At 45.3% G+C, this 19,586-nt stretch overlaps 1 protein-coding gene across 1 annotated transcript in view; it reads right to left on the reverse strand.

Moving 5' to 3' along the window:
• LOC137431149 (POU domain, class 2, transcription factor 1) overlaps positions 1–19,586 on the reverse strand; it is a 235,343-nt gene that overhangs the window by 79,089 nt on the left and 136,668 nt on the right. Inside the window, exon 8 of the mRNA XM_078771503.1 lies at positions 4,341–4,435. Coding sequence (XP_078627629.1) covers positions 4,341–4,435 — 95 coding nt within the window. The remainder of the gene's footprint in view (positions 1–4,340; positions 4,436–19,586) is intronic.

The raw sequence follows: 19,586 nt of genomic DNA on the forward strand, positions 1-19,586 counted from the left end.
ACTCAACATTTCCTCCATCTGCAGCTCCCTCTGTGCACACCTTACATTTGAATGTAGCTGCCACACTGGTTAATGACCCTCTCAGACCACTACATTTTTAATGAACCCACTCAGCGCACATTGTACACTGAATGGAGTTCACTCCGACACCCTTCCTACACAAGCACAGGGCCACTTCCCAGTTCTTTCCAAATCACCACATGCTTTACCACTTGCCATCACCTTCGTCTTTCCGATATTCACCTTCAGACCTTTTGTCTCCATACATTCCTTCCACGTGTTCATCTTTTCCTTAAGTCCATCCATACTTTCCGCAATCAACACCAGATCATCTGCATACAACAACTCCCACGGTAAGCCCTCCTTTACGTTCTGAGCCAGCACCTCCATCACAGCTACAAATAGTAGTGGACTTAGTACCGACCCCTGATGCACTCCCACCTTCACCTCAAACTCACCACTGTTCCCGTCCTTCGTCCTTGCAGCTGTGCGCGCTCTTTTGTACATTGCCATCACTACTCTGATCAACCATTCCTCCACTCCTAACTTCCTCAATGCCCATGTCAATACTTTGCGTGGAACCCGATCGAATGCTTTCTCCAGATCAACAAACCCAAGAAACAACTTCTTCCTCTTCTCCATGTACTTCTCCTGCAACTGCCTCACAATGAAAAGCGCGTCTGTCGTTCCTCTTCCTGGCATGAATCCAAACTGCATTTCGTCGCTCTTCACTTTCTTCCTTATCCTCCTCTCCAACACCCTTTCCAATACCTTCATTCCATGCTCCAATAACTTTATCGCTCGGTACGAGCCACACTCCAGAGGGTCACCTTTCCCCTTGTATAGAGGGACGAGGGTACTCAGTTCCCAATCCACTGGAATGCGGCCTTCTTTCACCACCAGATTACAGATCTCTGTCATTCTCTTCACACACCAACTTCCTGCTGCCTTCAACATATCTCCCACAACTCCCGTCGGCCCTCCCGCTTTTCTACCCTTCATTGCTTTTATCGCTTCCTCAACTTCCTTCTCAGTTATCTTCTCTGCCGGTCCTAAAACTGGGTTACTCTCTATGTTGCCATCCCATTCATTCTCTGTATTCAACAGCATTTCCATATATCTTTTCCATCTTCCTTTAATTCCATCTGGGTCGACAACGATTTGTCCCACTTCATCCTTCAAGCAACTCACCCCCATCACATCACACCTCTCTTTCGCTATCTGCTTTGCAATCCTGAATACTGCTTTCTGACCCTCTTCCGAATCCAAGCGTTCTCCAAACATTTTCCTACATGCCTCCTGCGCCTTTGCTACCTCTTTCTTTGCAGCCTTCCTGGCTGCCTTATAACTTTCATGCTCTGCTGTTTCTGCTCCCGTACCCTTCGCCTTCTGCCACTCCTTGAACTTCTTCCTCTTCTCGTCAATCCTCTTTCCAACTTCATCATCCCACCACCATGTTTCCGAGTGCCTCGGTGGTCCTTTTGTCCATCCACATACCTCACCAACGGCTCCCAACAGACTAGCTTTCATTGACATCCAACCACTTTCAAGCTCAACCACATCATCCTCGACCCTACTCAGCCTCTCTTTTAATGCCTCCGTTACTGTCACCTCTTTCAACCTCCACACCTTCATTCTCGGTTGGTACTTCACCCGCCGAGCTCTCCTCGCACCTTTCACCCTTACGTCGCAGACAACCAAGTGGTGCTGTGAAACAGCCTCCTCCCCCGGGATCACCTTTGTGTCCCGGAGGTGCCCCCTATCTCGCCTACGCACCATCAGGTAGACAACGGTTGTCGTCGACCCACCTGACGTGTATGTAACAAGCTTATTATCCTCTTTCTGGAACTGAGTATTACAAATCAACAAATCAGCTCCATCAGCAAACTCCAAAATCCTTTCACCTTCTCCATTTCTCACACCATATCCGTAACCCCCATGAACTCCGTCAAAACCATCCATACTCCTTCCCACATGTCCATTTCGGTCTCCTCCTACCACAACAACTTCCTCATCTTTCACGTTTTCCATCAGCTTCTCTATCGCACACCAGAACTTGTCCTTCTCTTCATCGCTTCGACCAACCTGCGGAGCATATCCCGAGATGACGTTCACCAAGAGCTTTCCAATCATCATTTTCACCATCATCAACCTATTACTCACTCTAGTCACACTCACCACACTGTCTACAAACTCCTCAGAAAACAGGATACCAACACCATTCACGCCCTCCAGGCACCCTTGCCACACAAACTTGTATTTCTGTCGCTGCCTACCCTTCACCATTCTCACACCACTTCCCTTCCATCTCGTCTCCTGCACACAACATATGTCCACTCTTCTTCTGACCAATACTTCCACCACTTCTCCTGATCTCCCTGTCATTGTCCCTACATTCCATGTCCCAAACCTCAGAAACCGATCTCCACTTCGGGCTGTACCCTGCCCACATGTAGTTGTAATTGTCATGGTTCTCTTTTTGAGGCAATGTTTTTATGGCCGGATGCCCTTCCTGACGCCAACCCTCTTAGTCGCCTCTTACGACACGCAGGGATACGGCGTACCTATTCTTATCCAGGGTACACACTGGGAAACGTTTAAAACATGGAAATTCTGGGGGGTGGGGGTGGGGGGGGGGGCGGCGTCAGCATCACGGCTGCGGTTTAAACATATTTAAATAAATATTTAAACAAAACCATGAAAAACAATCTGGGAAAAGTCTCTAAGTGAGAACGTGGATTTGAGAAAGCAGGAGCAGAGTTTAAAGAAAAACGAGATATAGGGGGCGGGGCACAAGTCGAGACGAGGCGGCCGCACGAGACACGAGGCCGCACGAGGCACACGAGGCGCGAACAAAGAAACGACTAATTACACACAAATTTGCAACAACTACAAAACCAAAACCAAATAGAAACACACAATAACACATACACAACAAAATACGCAGCGGAAATTTGACAAAGAAACGAACGGGAAAACACTCAAACTTTGATGCCGTGGAGAGATCGAAGCAAGCCCCGTCGCTCGAGGGACCGGAAGTCAAGTCTCACACACCAAACATCTCCACCAAATTTCATCCCAATCTGTCCACAACTTTTTGAGACATCACGCTCTATATCGCGTTTTGCCCTATCTCTCTCAATGGTGAAAAATGACTAAATATTTTCAGATCCAGATACGGATCCAGATCTTCACCAAAATCGAATCATTTTGTCCAAGTCACATACCCAAACCTCTCCACCAAATTTAGTCTGAATCCTTGAACAACCTTTTGAGATATCCTGTTCACAGATAGACAGACAGACAGACAGACAGGCAGACAGGCAGGCAGGGGTGAAATCATAAGCTCCATACACCTTTGGTGGCGGAGGGAAAAACAAACCGTAAACAATTACAATTTTCACATTGCTACTTTACCACTAAGATTTGATAAAAACTTACACGATTACCGTATACATTTTATTGGATTCGACAAACATGTATTGTTTGTTGAAACTACATGAACATTCCAAAATCAAATATTACAAAGATGGATTTTCTGACATTTCGATTACACTCACTTAGAGAAGGTAATTATTTGGACAACGGTTCACCTTTATTGCAACAGAGAAAAATTGCAAAATTTCTGGACAACATGAAAAATCTCAAATTGCTTTTTGAAATGGTACACATTACTAATATATAATACACTAGAAAGACCATTCCTCCCTAGAATGTGTGGAGGAATTCACGATCACATGATGAATAAACCCCATTCGAATGTCATGAAGTGAAAGCCAATAAGTAGCCATGACCCACCTTATTTAATATTTATCAGGGCATGTGGGCAGCACTTCCAATTTTTTTTTTTTGAGAAAGCATGTTAGTGCCATTTAAAAGTTTCAATGAGAAAATAAACGGTCAACGACAGAGTGCGAACTAGCATGACAAGTAAGCCAGACTGATTGGATCAGACAGATTATACATTCTCCCTCACGAAGGTCATCAATAATCCCTCAGGGTTTCTTTTTAACACTAATCCAATGGCAAGATGGAAATTTCTCCTGAAAGCTTTGTTTCCAGGAGATTAAATCCTTAATTACTGCTGCTTTCAGCTGGATTTGAAAACGTTGGGATTCTTGTCCAGCGATTACACCACTAGGCCGCGATCTTAGCTTTCATCACTTTATACGATTGTCTCTCTGTGAACATTTTCACGTGGAAATTAAAACCATTTTCGATGTTAAATTACTTCTGCCTTTTCACTCTCTTCAGTGTACGTTTACCCACCTACACTTCTGCCCGAATGAATATTTCATTAATTTCACACATGAAATGGCCAAGACCTCAACTAAACTCACCTGTGCGTTGAGATTGCCACTGTTCGGCCCAGCCGTGCTCGATGCTGGAACAGTCTGTTGTTGAGGTAGTTGAAGACCCTGGGACTGCAGGAGACCTGCAGTAACAAACCATATGTTTTATCATGAAACCAGCTTCAACCAAAGCACAAATGTCCTCCAACACACAGATAAACAAATGTTTAAAAAAGCATGCATTTCTTCACATACAAAGTCAAATTAAATTAATGCCAATTATGCGAAACACTTGTCAAAATGAATGATGATCATTTTGAAAAGGCAACACTTTTCCAAAACAGCTTTTCAAAGCCAATATAATTTATGAAGGTCAATATGAAAGTATTGTCTTTTATTTTATTTCTCACCAAATATAAATACAATTACAATGAAAACTACAAGGAATATGCAAACATATGTGGCAAATATTAAGTTGGTTGCAGGTTGCTAAATGTTGCGGAGGCATTATTATTGAAGGTTGCAGGTTGAGATCGGCGCAGGTTGCAGGTTGAGATCGTCGCAGGTTGCAGGTTGCAGGTTGCTAAAAATTTTGATGCTAAATAAAAAAAAGCAATGCAGAGATGACAAACTACAGTGCAAACGAGAACAATGTGACTGTGTCACCAATATGCCTCCACATAGTCCCACAACGGGTAGATGCCATAACTCTGCATATGTATGGGTAGGGGATCACGTTTGTGACGTTTCGTGCTGATTGGATAAGGTACGTTTTTCTATCCAAGATGGCTGCCAAACCACGTGACATACAACGTCATCATTTTCAAACTATATGCAATTGTGTTAGATGACATTTGAAAAATTTTGCATCAATAGGGTAAACAGTTTCAGAGATATAATTATTTTATATTTTCCTTCAATCCAATATGGCTGCCAAACCATGTGACCTATGATATCATAAATTTAACATATCAATACAAATGGGTCATAGATCATGTGCATGCAATTTCAGATTTTTAGGATAAGGCATTCGATTAAAACATTTTTGGTTGGTATAGCACTTCACCTATGATGTCATCATTATCATGCTTTTGTTCCCAATTGGGAGTACTTGACAATGTGCCAAGCTTAAAATTGTTTCATTCAGCGGTTTCTGAGAAATAATTTTTTAATTATTTGCTTTCAATCCAAGATGGCTGCCATACCACGTGACCTATGACGTCACATTTATCATAAAAACATTCTGCATGGGTGTCACTCCTACCCTGAAAGTTTCGTCTCAATCGGACATGTGGTTGCTGCTGAGAAAAGCGAGGTTTAGCCCGTACGGACGGACGGACGGACAGACAACCCGAAAACATAATGCCTCCGGCGACTTTGTCGGCAAAGGCATAACGATGTTTAACCCGTACGGACGGACGGATGGCCATACGGACGGACAGATAACCCGAAAACATAATGCCTCAGGCGACTGTCGGCGGAGGCATAAAAAATACTCAACAAGATAGGGATGATGTTGGTTTAGACTTTAGACTTTGTTATGTGATGTTATGTGATGTAGGGATTGTTATTGTTTGTAGGGATTGTTATGTGATGGCAATACTGGTAGCTACTCTCCAAAACAACATCACCCCTATCTTGTTGAGGACCTTTTTATAATGTAGTTTGTCATCCCTACATTGCTTTTTTTATTTAGCATAAAATTTTTATTCACTTGTTTCTGTAATTTTTTACAATGTGGAATAACACAATGGTATGATAGTCAGAGGATACCCAACCTTGGAGCAAAAGAGCAAAGATATCTTAGTCAGCAATGTCAAACACTGCACATGTTCCTGTATTGTCTTACGTAACCCTGACTGTATCTTGCAGCTCTGTCTTATTGCTCGTTTCTCAAAGAGTAATGTCTTCATCCAGCCTCAGGCCACACAATGACCTGCACTTAGAAAGGCGCAAAATAACTGGTGTGGTTTCCCTCAAACAGTCTAACCAATAGGGTGGGGACAGAGGGAAGGGGCAGAACCTCTCGAGAGGAATTCATGCACGGCCAGACGTGAAAGACACTCTCGTGGTTTTTACTGTTTTGCTTACTTGAAATGTCAATAAAACTTATTCCACACTTGAACTGCAAATGTCCTCGATAACCTACCATGAGAGTACGAAAAGAGACTCCAACTTTCATTTTGTATCAGTGGGTGAGGCCGACATTTTTTTTATCCACGTCATCCCTACGTCAGTACGTAGAGTCGAGAGTGCCAGCGCACTCTCTGATAATAGTTTTGTAAAATTAACTTCAATGAAGAACTTTATCAAGACAGGATTATAAGTACTTATCTGTAGTATCCAAATCCTGGTTCTGAGCAATCAGAAGACCTCGGTAATACTTAAGTAGATTCTCCCCAGCCAAAAATACAGTCACTATAAATAATCAGAAAGACGTTAGTGAAACACACTGTACACGTGACACGCTTTCTTATCTGAGCATGTGCATAGCAAGGTTCAGGGTTGATAGAGTAGAGAAACGAGGATCTTTATATTTAAATATTAACTAATTGACCACTGACCACTCCAGTCGATGTAGTATGCTAAAACAAAGATGAAAGGAACACTAAATGTCAGTTGAAATATTTGTTCAATTCAACAGAAATGTCAATTCAGAGTTCGCGTGGATTCCTTGTTCAGGCTGTTCTACACGAAGGCATCAGTGATGCGCCGGCGTAGAAATCTCCCACCGAGAAACCGTGACTCGAGATGGTTACTGTTCACGCGGTTCGCTTTTGCCTTGACCCGCAACTGGAGGGTTCGTGCTCACTTGTCCCATGTGTGGTGTGTAGCTATTATTTTATTTTCATAAACGTAACACTGAAAAACAAGGCATTTCCCGAGGCATGATATTTCTGCTGATATTATTTGATTCCACATTATCACGCATAATGCGACACTGAGGCAAATGTGTCTAGCGGCCCTGCCCCATCAAGCTGATTGACCGTCGTAGCCACGCATACGCCGGTCCTATTCTTTTACAAAGGAATGTAGTTTTGCATAGTTTTCGTGGAATCCTTTCAAACTAATAGAATTCGAATACCAAAGGATGTTGCAGGAAGTAAAACCCTGTCGGATGGTAGCAGAATCATTGCCGTTGATAGTGGAAGCTCAGAAATATGCCGTCTGAAGATTATTATCCTCGCCAGAGGAGAGGGTATTGCATTTGAGTCCGTTTGTCTGTCTGTTTGTCTGCACAAAATAAATATGATTTTATCTGAAACCGTTGGTCCGATTGACATGAAATTTTCACCATCGGTGCAACTCCACCTGTAGAATTTTTTTAATGATAATTATGACATCATAAGTCATGTGGTATGGGCGCCATATTAGAAAAACCGAAAAACTTTGCACCTCTATATCTCCGAAAGTGCTGAATAGAAAAAAATTTGAGACATGGCTCATTGTAAAGAACTGTGCATGTGGAATAAAATATGTTAATGATGATGTCATAGGTGCCCCCATTATGAAGTCATAATTCGACAAGTACAAAACTTCATCCGATGAAGATGAAATTTATTGAGCGTCATCTGTAAAAAAATTGTAGTAGAAAAAAAAAAAAAAAAACCACTTCATAAATTGGTGTAGAAAAAAAAAAAATGATCACGTCCTCGATCACAATGGTTTGGCCGCCATCTTGGAAAAACCGAAAAACTTTGCACCTCTATATCTCCGAAAGCGCTGCATAGAAAAAATTGAGACATGGCTCATTGTAAAGAACTCTGCATGTGGAATAACATATGTTAATGATGATGTCATACTCATAGGTGCCTCCATTATGACGTCATAATTCGACAAGTACAAAATTTCATCCGATCAAGATGGAATTTCTTGAGCATCATCTATGGATAAATTGGTGGAGGGAAAAAATAATAATAACGTCATCGGTCACGTGGTTCGGCCCCCATATTTGTTTTAACTCAAAAGCCTTAAAAATCACTAAAAACACGTGCTAGCGAGGGTCTGCAATCTCTGATTGCTCTTTCTAGTTATTATCATTATTATTATTATTATTATTATTATGAACGACAAGATGAATTCCCGGGTTTGACCGATCTTGTTTTTTTGCTTTTTCATTTTTGCCTTTGCCATGGTCTGGAGAACTGAAAAGGGACACCTGCCTCGACAATCAGCTGGACAGACCAGATAGGCTCCCATATGTAGCCTAAGTGACTTTTTAAAGAAGATACTCCAACTTTAGTTTTGTATGTAGCAGATGGGACCGACATTTTTTTCCACGCCATCCCTACATAGTGAGTACCAGTGTACTCTCTGATAATCGACAAGTTTTCAATAGGAATTTAAGGCAACAGTACATGATGGTGATCAGGGATTCATAGGAACAGATGGTGAGGAATGCTTTCCCAGAGAAGACTGTTAGTTGGAAGACAAATGTGTGAGCAGTGGTGGACGAGATCGGAGAGCGGCTACAGCACAAATCGGTGATGGTAGTGGTGTAATCTGGGAGATATGTGATCTGAGGTGTGCTGCAAGTGGAATCTATGATCTGAGTTAAGTCCGGGGTCAAAATTGCCCAGCAAGGCCTACCAGTTTGACTAGCATGTCCAGGTAGAATAAGACACAGTTCCACAAAGTTGTCCAATTTAACCATACAATTTAGCTGCACCCGTTCCAAATGGTGTGTTCATCCACACCTATATCTACTGAATCTAAGTGTGTTACTTCTTGCATGCTGAAGAATGCCAACCGTTTTTATCTACTCTGGATGGCCTTCTGACATTGGGTCAAACATTCAAGATCACCAAAGTTGTTGACATTTGAGCTGTCTGCTGTCTCAGTTGTATATTTTGCTATTACTTCCTGAGAACTTACAATCTGTTGGCCTTATGAAATTACAAGACCGTTATTGAAACATGATATCAATGGCCAATGAACATGAATCTTTCTTTATATTTAAAGAGATGGAGGCTCATGGAATAGCCAAGCTCAGGATGGAAGATCAGGTTTTTTTTTTTTAAGGAATCCATCTTCAGCATCATTTCCCTGCCAATCCCACTCAAGTGTGATGTTTTGTTATATTTTGCACTGCAATAGGGCGATGCAGCGTGTGAAATATGCCGTATATACTCGAGTACAAGTCGACCCCAACTTTTTGCCGAAAAAGTCAGTATTTTTCATATATCCCGTGTATAACACGGCCCCAGGTTTTTACCCAACATATTTTCGCAGGTGCATGCTTTGCACGTGAGCCAACCATCAAGCAAGACTAGAAACATCGCTAGGATGCGCAGGACTAGGCATTTCTAGGAATCACGAACCAGGAAATGGTGTCCGAGTTATTTTTCCGGTACTCGTCTCTGTCGCCGATCAAGACTTACTTCCTTATTGAAAAAGAATCCGAATGTATTTCACCGTATTTAACAGTATTAATTTATTATTACTAATAGTAATTATAATAGTTTCAATAATAAATCAATACTGCTGTATTATAGTATAATTAAAGTTGGCTACTCATTAAAGTAACACCAACAAACATCTTTATGCTTTTACGCCCTAGGGACATTGTTGTTTTACGCCCTAGGGACATTGTTGTTTTACGCCCTAGGGACATTGTTGTTTTACGCCCTAGGGACATTGTTGTTTTACGCCCTAGGGACATTGTTGTTTTACGCCCTAGGGACATTGCTGTAAAATCGTTTCTGAAGTGCGGAATTTCGAATGCTCTTGATGGAACACAGGACAATATCCGATGGAATGTCAGTGATGATCAGGAAAGCGACGATGATGACACGCCCATCGAGGACTGTGATGATCGGTATGATGATATGGTGCAGACCAGTGACTGGCAGGAACTATTCGGGGAGAGTGATGATGACAAAAGTGACTTGGAAGGTTTCCGCCTTTAGCGACTTGTGTAATCCAACTTCAGCTCAGTGGTGCCATCTGTCTTCAGTTACATGACTTATCTATCACACAGTACCACATTTTCATTTTGTGCTGTCATTTCATCGTCGATGCTTGTTTATCTCAATCATTATCCTGTTGTATATTTTATCATTTATTTTATCATGTGAGCCTGAGAAAATTAGGTTGCAACAAAGTTGTAAATAAATTTTAAAAATACAATTTAGGTAATTTCTTACGATATTTTTCCTTGTTTATGCAGAATCATTTATGACAAAGCGTTACTAGTGCATAAGATGACTCCCGAAATTTAGGCCATGAAAATTGTTTTTATTTTTATATATATATTGTTACGGTTTTTAGAACCGTCACTTATAAATAATAATCCCTTGTAAATAACTCAGTGTAAATATTCCCATTTCGTAAAGGTCAAAGGTCGCACCCTAGTTAGTCCATATTGCAACACGTAGGACACCATAGGAACTTCTTCAGTTATTTCATTAGTATGTGTTTTAGTCAAGGCTGTGTTCCCAACAGTTTGACTCTGCGTTGCATTAATCAAATAACATAGGCCCCTTTTTCAATCCCGTTCATTTTGCGGCTTAGCCCTCTCCAAATTGGGTTACGCGCCTCTGCTCGCCCAGCAGCGTTCGCTGCCTCGCTCAAACGCCATTAACCATGCGGTCAGAGCGGAGAAAAAGGGGGAGGAGTTATCGGAGCGAGGCGTAGCCCTGTTAAGGGCGGAGTCGGTGAGCCCTCGCGACCAACCAGGGCCGAGGCGAGCTCACCGGTGGGTGTGTCCTAAAAGCACGCGACTTGATACGCGAGCGCATAATATAAGCACTCGTGTGGGACTACTTAGAGAGTCGGTCGGCCGGAGAGAGTCGGAGTCTGTCGGAGTCTGAGAGTCTGCCGGAGAGAGTGGCACCATTGGAGAGAACGAGATCCACCATGAGAGACGTGGGTGGAGAGCCACGAGGCACGCGTCACGATTCATCCGATTCACGGACGCAATTCCTCCCTGATATATGAACCCCGCTATGTAAGGTCCGCTCGCGCCGACAATACCAACCGCGCTGCCTGCCGGGTTTCGCCGCGGAACCGGAGCCTGAACCGAGGTGGAGCGTGGACCAGAGTGGAGCGTGAACCGGGGCCGGAGCCAACGCTGGCCCATCTGCTTGGATCTTCCTTCCTGCTGTTCCCCTTTCGTGTAACTCTGTTTGTGTTGTCCTGGGCGTGTTAATTAAGACTGTATAAGGTTGCCCTGTGTCTGCTTCTTCTTCTTCCCTTGTACATGCCCTTCTTTCGTTTCCTCTTCGGGTTTTTGTACGTATGTAATAAATCTCTGTTCTTCCCACCTTTTGGTTTCCTATCCATCCGATCGTTTTAGTGATTTCTCAATTGAGTACCTGTGGCACGATATCAGAACCGCTCAGAATCGGGTTAGTCTTTTTGCTAACGGTTCGAATCGCGGATTGCTAAACTGCTCGGCAATTTCCACCTGTCCGTGGTTCGAGCGGAAATTATCGCCCTGCTTTGCGGAGAGATTGGCACGCAGGTATTTGGGAATCCATCTTGACCAATCACCCTGGCCAATATTGACCGCAGAGGAGCGTTATAATTTCCAGGGCTGGGGGATCGGCCAGTTTAAAAGACAAGGGGATTAACCCCCTCTTGGTAAGGAGAGCGCCGACCCCCGGATCCGCAACAATTGGTAGTCAGGAGTTGGGATCTGGAACCTGGGACTAAATTTAGTAGACGAAATTTTGGACACCAATTGTGCTATTGGCCGCAACAATTGGTGTCTGGGAGTGGGATTCGACCCAAACCAAATTTTTATATAGTCTGATAAATTTGTTCAAAATTTCGAGCGGCCAAAATTTTATTGTAACATCCAAATTATAGTCGTGCCATGGATACCCAAGGCGATCGGATGCCGGTGGGGGAGATGGAAGAAGGGTTAGAATCGACCCAGGACCCCAGGGAAGAGGTGGGAGTAATGGAGGAGGAGGATAATGAAGGTGTGGTAGAGGGGGTTGCAGGCGTACAAAATGGCGGCACCGCGCACATGGCGGCGGAGGCCGAGCCCGCGGTGGCGGCTGGGGCCGCTGTGCAAATGGGGTTTGACCTCAGATTATTCCTGACCCAACTGGATGCAAAAATGGATAGAATGGGTGAGCAATTGGGAAACCAAATTGAGGAAATGGGAAATGATTGGAAAACCAAATTAGGGGGATTGAGTAAGGAGATGGAGAAAGATGGATGCAATGGGAAATCTAATTGAAGGGTTTGGAAACAGAATGGGTGAACGCATACAAAAATTTGGGGAGGACATAGACCGCATGTCGAGCGGGAAAGGCGCACGGGTACGCGATGAGGCAACGCGGCAAGAGGAGCGCGGGTTGAGCGAAGTTGAGCAAGGCAAAGTCACGTGGACGGGTATATAAATCGCGACCCGGGGTATGGGGAAGCCGGCGACCGCCGAGATAGAAGAGAAAATTTTATTAGAGCCAGCGGTTGTCGAGGAAAAAGAAATTGAAGAATTAATAATAGTGGAAATTGGAATTCGAGAGACCGCAGACTTAGAAAAGCACACGCGAGAGGAAGGAATGGAATATGCCCAAAGTCTGTATTCGCATCCTGATGCCGTGCTTGCTAATCCTTATAAAGATTTGCAGGTGCGTGTGGAGAGGAGGATCCCGAAGGTGAGCCGGGTAGTATATGGGGCGAAGAGATTTTTCAGAAAAGTGTTTGGCGCGAGAGGGTTTTTCTCGCGGTTGGGATCGAGACAGCACCCAGACGTTTGTAGAAGGTCCCTTGTGCGTGGTGTGAGTAGGAATGGCGCGCGTGTGAGGAAGAAGAGGGCGCCGGAGCGAGCGTGTGATACCGAGTGCGAGAGCGAACGCACGTCGGAGTGTATGTGTGAAGAATGCGACACAGGGAGTGAGAGCGATACAGAGTGTGGAAGTATGAGTGAGTGTGACCAGGAGTGCGAGTCGGACGAGGAGCGTGTGCGAGGAGGCACACCTGAGTTGGTTGTGGAGCGCGTGATGGGGTGTGTTACAGGGGATGTAACGGAAGAGTGAACGCCCGTGGTGGTTACGGAGTACGTAACGGGGGAGAGTGCACGCGAGGAGTGCGTGAGCGTTACGAGTGCGCCTGAGTGTGTAGGTGCGAGTAGGGAAGAGAATGCACGAGGAGAAAGTGCAATGATGGAATGCCTGGAATGCATGAAGTGTATGGAAGGCGAGAGGACGACTTGGTGTGCGAATGTGAGTGTAAAAGGGGTCGCGTATGCCGTATGCGTGTGAGCATGCAAGTCGAGCATCGACGCTGACCGGGTTAGCGTCTAGCACGACGTATAGCCGACGCGAGCTCTCGGTCCGTGCCGGGCTTTGTGTGCAGCGGGAACCGGCGGGTGTCGTAGCCACGGCGGTTTCGAAAGAACCGCCGTGCGCGATCCGCGCCGGGCCCCGCCCAGCACGGTCGAAGCCACGCTTTGCCAGGCAAAGTGATCGGCCCGGTTTGAGGGGGAGGAGGGTGTGGAGCGGCGCCCCCTTGTGGTGGCGGCGCTCCGGCCGGGCAAGGCTGGGCCATCGCGCTTGGGAGCGCAAGGCTCTGCGTAGGGATGGTGCTTGGAGCCTTGGCCCGACAAAACCTCCTCCCCAGAATCGACATGCCGGACAGACCCAACCACAGTAGACCAGACCACCCGTATGCATCGCGCGGCTATGCGAAGCCGAGCTTTGAAAACGCATTGACGCACCGAGAGGCTGGATAGTGACAGTGATGATGGCAAATGGTATATTATGTAGTGATGGATGGTAGTTTTACAATTCACATTACTCATTTTTGGGGGCACATTAACTATAGTTTTATGGGGTATTGCGGTGAAAACCTAGCCAGGGAGGGCTTGGATAATGTATAGGGAAATAGAAAGATGACCATAGGGACAAGATTTAAGTAGCGACATTGATACCGGTAGGTGGTAGAGGGGACGTAGAATAGGTTAGATGGATGTTAACGACGTGGGATGTGCAATAGTATAAGGGGTGACTGGGAAGTACGAGTCTTAGAAGGGCAGTGGTTAGTTTAGATGATGCTGTATGTGTGTGTATGAGCTTTGAGTTTTGGATGAAATGAGGAATTGAGAGGCAATGCTCGTGAATGCTGTGTGTGTGTGTAGAAAGTGCATGAGCAGAGTATTGTGAAAGGTGTGATTGTGCATTGAGTGATTGACTTGCATGGTGGCAAGTGAGAATGGTTGGATGGAATAGATGGTCTGGAATGGATGGTGTGTGGAGTGAGTGGAGTGTGGAATGAGTAGTGTGGAGTGGATGGTGCGAAATGGTGAGTGGGGGAAGGATGGACCCCCTTCACGAGTACCCGGGGAGGGTGGTTTAAAAGTAGGTAGAGGGAGTAGGTAAATTGTGGTTGGATATTGGCATCTGTGGTGCGGGTAGTCACACAGAAGTGTTGTGTTGGGTGCATTAGTGAGATGAAATTGGCTGGGCGTGTGGCCTGTTCGTGAGAATGGTTGGATGGGCACTCCGCCACTGTTAGTCTGTCGGCCAGGTGAGGCCGCATGTAGGCTCTGGGAGCCAGTTAGTGTTCAATGGGGCCCGAGGATCCGGAGGACGGACCCGGGTAGCCCGACGCCAGAGAGGGCGGTAGGGGGTGAGAGCGCCAGAGGGCCTTCCCCAGGTAGGTTAGGGTGAGGAGCAGGTAGGCTCGGGAGGCAACTGCAGTGGCGGAGGTGCGCAGGTAAGTAGACCTGCCAGGGGAGCCACACGGCCCAGCCCTGAAATTGTGTGAGGGCACAGGAAGTAGAATCGGGGGAGTGAGACCCCAAATTGGTGAGCGCCACAGTATGTTCAATGGGAATTGGTTCTTAGAACCACATAGAGTAAAGATGGCCAATGGTTTGGTAGGGAAAGACCCCGGGTAGAGTAAGAGTGAGAATGTCATTAAGAGTATAGATAGGAGAAAGTCTCTTTGCACCATCTACGTCCACTCGCCAAGGTGACAGTACTCCACACCATGTTTTTTTGTGCAAATGTTTGGAATGGTGAGACGCATCATGACGTGGGGGTGACATTGTTTGTATTCCATCTCTTCCTCCTTAGGAGGGATTGATGATAAATTTGGTTTAGGTGGGAGTGATGAGAAATTGGGATTGATGACGAATTTGGTATTAGGAGAGATATGGGGAAGACAGGACGTAGAGACGAATTTGTAAATTGTGTAAATACGGGGTAGGGGCAAGGGTAGGTTAGGTGACGGGGGACGGGGGACGGGGGGGGGGGGGCGTACGTTAGGGACGAGCTTTCTCGGCTCGCTCTCCTGCGACCCTCACCTTGCATTGCCTTGTATTAATGTGTACCCTTGTGATCTTGCCCCGCTGCTTTGCTTGTCCTCCTTCCCCCACTCACGGACTTGTTTCTTTTGGGCCCGGGGGGAGTGCGCAGGTGACCGCAGTTGTGTGCCCGCACCTCCGCTGCTTCCGGCCTGCACTGATGCACCGTATGGACCACACGTTCTGTGGCATAGCACCACATATGGACCCCACGTTTTGGGGCCTGGCACCTCTGCAGGGGACCGGACACTGTGGCCAGCGGTATTTGCTTGCGGACCACTGTGTTTAAGTGGCACCTATGCCAGCGGGTGGACCACCTCAGTTGGCCTGTTGGCCATAAATAAAGAGTGGACACGGTTGGTGCCCTTTTATTTTTAAATAGGCAGCAAGCAAGAAGGCAGCCAGAACCAGCGGCCCAGCTGAGAAGACATCGGACACCATCATTATTATTACTGTTGCAAATGTGTTTGGTGCATTATCATTGCTGGTGCATTTCTTGTGTTTTGGTGCTGTAGGGTGCTTTTGGTGCGTTTTATAATTTGGTGCTTATGGTATGGTGTATCAGTGCAGTGCATGGCATGACCTTTCCTCTTTTCAAAAGTTCTGCTTTTGTTTCCCCAAAAGACAGGTCCTGGGTCTAGTTTTGTAAATAATCAAAATAGTAGTGTTCTTTGTAAATAATGCTCCCCACCGGCTTTATGTGTAGTTTGGAAATTAATTCCGCAATTCGGTTAGTCTGTGGGCGTGAGTCAGCCAGGTAGAATGCAACGCAGCAGGCGGGACATATCTAGTTTTAAAAAATGTCGCACTCAGGGTGAGGTTAATATGAGAGGGTAACTACACCTAAGTGTCACACAATGGTAAAAGATATCCTGGAGAAAGGGAGGGTGCTGTGTTACGGTTTTTAGAACCGTCACTTATAAATAATAATCCCTTGTAAATAACTCCCTGTAAATATTCCCATTTGGGAAAGGTCAAAGGTCGCACCCTAGTTAGTCCATATTGCAACACGTAGGACACCATAGGAACTTCTTCAGTTATTTCATTAGTATGTGTTTTAGTTAAGGCTGTGTTCCCAATAGTTTGACTCTGCGTTGCATTAATCAAATAACATAGGCCCCTTTTTCAATCCCGTTCATTTTGCGGCTTAGCCCTCTCCAAATTGGGTTACGCGCATCTGCTCGCCCAGCAGCGTTCGCTGCCTGGCTCAAACGCCATTAACCATGCGGTCAGAGCGGAGAAAAAGGGGGAGGAGTTATCGGAGCGAGGCGTAGCCCTGTTAAGGGCGGAGTCGGTGAGCCCTCGCGACCAACCAGGGCCGAGGCGAGCTCACCGGTGGGTGTGTCCTAAAAGCACGCGGCTTGATACGTGAGCGCGTAATATAAGCGCTCGCGTGGGACTACTTAGAGAGTCGGTCGGCCGGAGAGAGTCGGAGTCTGTCGGAGTCTGAGAGTCTGCCGGGGAGAGTGGCACCATTGGAGAGAATGAGATCCACGGCGAGAGATGCGGGTGAAGAGTCACGAGGCACGCGTCACGATTCCTCCGATTCACGGACGAAATTCCTCCCCGATATATGAACCCCGCTATGTAAGGTTCGCTCGCGCCGACAATACCAACCGCGCTGCCTGCCGGGTTTCGCCGCGGAACCGGAGCCTGAACCGAGGTGGAGCGTGGACCAGAGTGGAGCGTGAACCGGGGCCGGAGCCAACGCTGGCCCATCTGCTTGGACCTTCCTTCCTGCTATTCCCCTTTCGTGTAAGTCTGTTTGTGTTGTCCTGTGCGTGTTAATTAAGACTGTATAAGGTTGCCCTGTGTCTGCTTCTTCTTCTTCCCTTGTACATGCCCTTCTTTCGTTTCCTCTTCGGGTTTTTGTACGTATGTAATAAATCTCTGTTCTTCCCACCTTTTGGTTTCCTGTCCATCCGATCGTTTTAGTGATTTCTCAATTGAGTACCTGTGGCACGATATCAGAACCGCTCAGAATCGGTTTAGTCTTTTTGCTAACGGCTCGATTCGCGGATTGCTAAACCGTTCGGCAATTTCCACCTGTCCGTGGTTCGAGCGGAAATTATCTCCCTGCTTTGCGGAGAGATTGGCACACAGGTATTTGGGAATCCATCTTGACCAATCACCCTGGCCAATCTCGACCGCAGAGGAGCGTTATAATTTCCAGGGATGGGGGATCGGCCAGTTTAAAAGACAAGGGGATTAACCCCCTCTTGGTAAGGGGAGCGCCGACCCCCGGATCCGCAACAATATATATATATATATATATATACAGTCGTCCCTCGCTATATCGCGGTTCACTTTTCGCGGCTTCGGTACATCGCGGGTTTTTCTCGCCAGTATAGTATATGTAAAATTATATCGCGGATTTTTCGCTATATCGCGGGATTTTGCGGTATAAATGTATTTTTATATACTATTATTTTAAATATTTTTGTGGTAAAATAAGCATTTTCTAGCCTAAAAATTTTAAAAACGTAAAGAAATAAGAAAAATACAGTAATTAAAACATTACAAGAAATAAAATACTGTACATAGTGTACAGTAGAAGGGTAGACAAAGAGACAAAGAGTCGTGCGTATGGAAAACGCAGATGCGGCAGCTTCCACTTGCGCTAGTTACCCACGTAATGGGTAACTGTAATGCTCTTTCTGGCTGTGCAGTACATTCATCATCGTCATCACCTTCATCGTCATCAGTACTGCACAGCTAATTCATCATCATCTTCATCACGCAAGTTGTAGTATTGAAGAGCCGGGGCTCTTGCTTGATACGGACGAAATGACGGGCAAGACACAAACTCGTCCGAGAAGATATTTATTCTCAAAACCAACTCGGGAACACGAAAAAGCCCGTTTATCGGGCTGCATTATAAAGCACAACCAGAAACCGAAAGCCACGCCTCTCAAGCGTGGCGTGCTTCGGTGGTCACGTGATCAACAGGTGTAGCTGATTATACCCGCACGCTCGGCACGCTTTGGTGGTCATGTGACCAGCCACTCTTGCGCCGCGGATCCCCGCCGGTGACGTCATCGGCTGGAGCAAGCAGATTCTGATGCCGGTCTTGCTTGGGGGACCCATGGGTCGCTACAACATTCTCTTTTATTATGAACAGTATATACGAGGTCGTGCTTGTTTATACATTATTTGTTATTTATAAAGTACATTTTTCTTATTTAAAAACACGTAACAAAAAAAATTGGTGTGGTTTTTTGGGGGCTGGAACGGATTAATAGCATTTCAATGCCTTTTAATGGGGAAATTTAATTTGAGAAACGAGCAAATTGAGTTACGAGCTCGGTCACAGAACGAATTAAACTCGTAAGTCAAGGTTTCACTGTATATATATATATATTAGGCCATTCAGAAATTATATGGTGTGAAAATTTGTTTTTATTTTAAAAACACATACCCTCTAATTTTGTGAGGTTGGACAGTATGAACAAATGTGACAACTTTCAGGTGGATCAGTATACATTAAGTGACAGCTCAAGTCATATGTAGAAAAATGAAAAAAGAACCAATTTTTCGGAAAACGTGATTTAATATAGCTTTCAATGCTTTACTTTTTAATCATTTAATTACTCAAAAACATATTTTTCAATTAAGAAAATTATAAGTCATATGTCAAATGTTTTCACATGATAGAAACCAGTCTTTATCATATTAAGTAGATATCATTAGGTTGTGTTGTCCTCAAATAAATGTTTCTTCAGTGGCTTTCTGATCAATTTCCTGTGTTGTTCTACCACTTGGAAGATGAGCTGATGCTGTTCTTCATCATGAGTGAGGGCAAGGTTGAAATCTGTAGCCAACTTTATGGCACGTTCAGCACAATCATTGACCACACGTAGTGCAGAAACTTTTTCTTGGGCAAGAATATAGTCTTGATTCGAGCTCCGTGTTTCAGGATCGCTTTTAAGGAACTCCTTTGACAACTTCAGAGCACAGAAGAGATTGAGAGACCTTCTTGTCACAAACTCAGCTGGCTGCCTCCCTTTGAATGCGTGACTGGCAGGAACATG

This window comes from Myxine glutinosa, chromosome 1, assembly GCF_964187855.1.
Source record: "Myxine glutinosa chromosome 1, kmMyxGlut1.1, whole genome shotgun sequence".
In the NCBI taxonomy this organism is placed as follows: Eukaryota; Metazoa; Chordata; class Myxini; order Myxiniformes; family Myxinidae; genus Myxine; species Myxine glutinosa.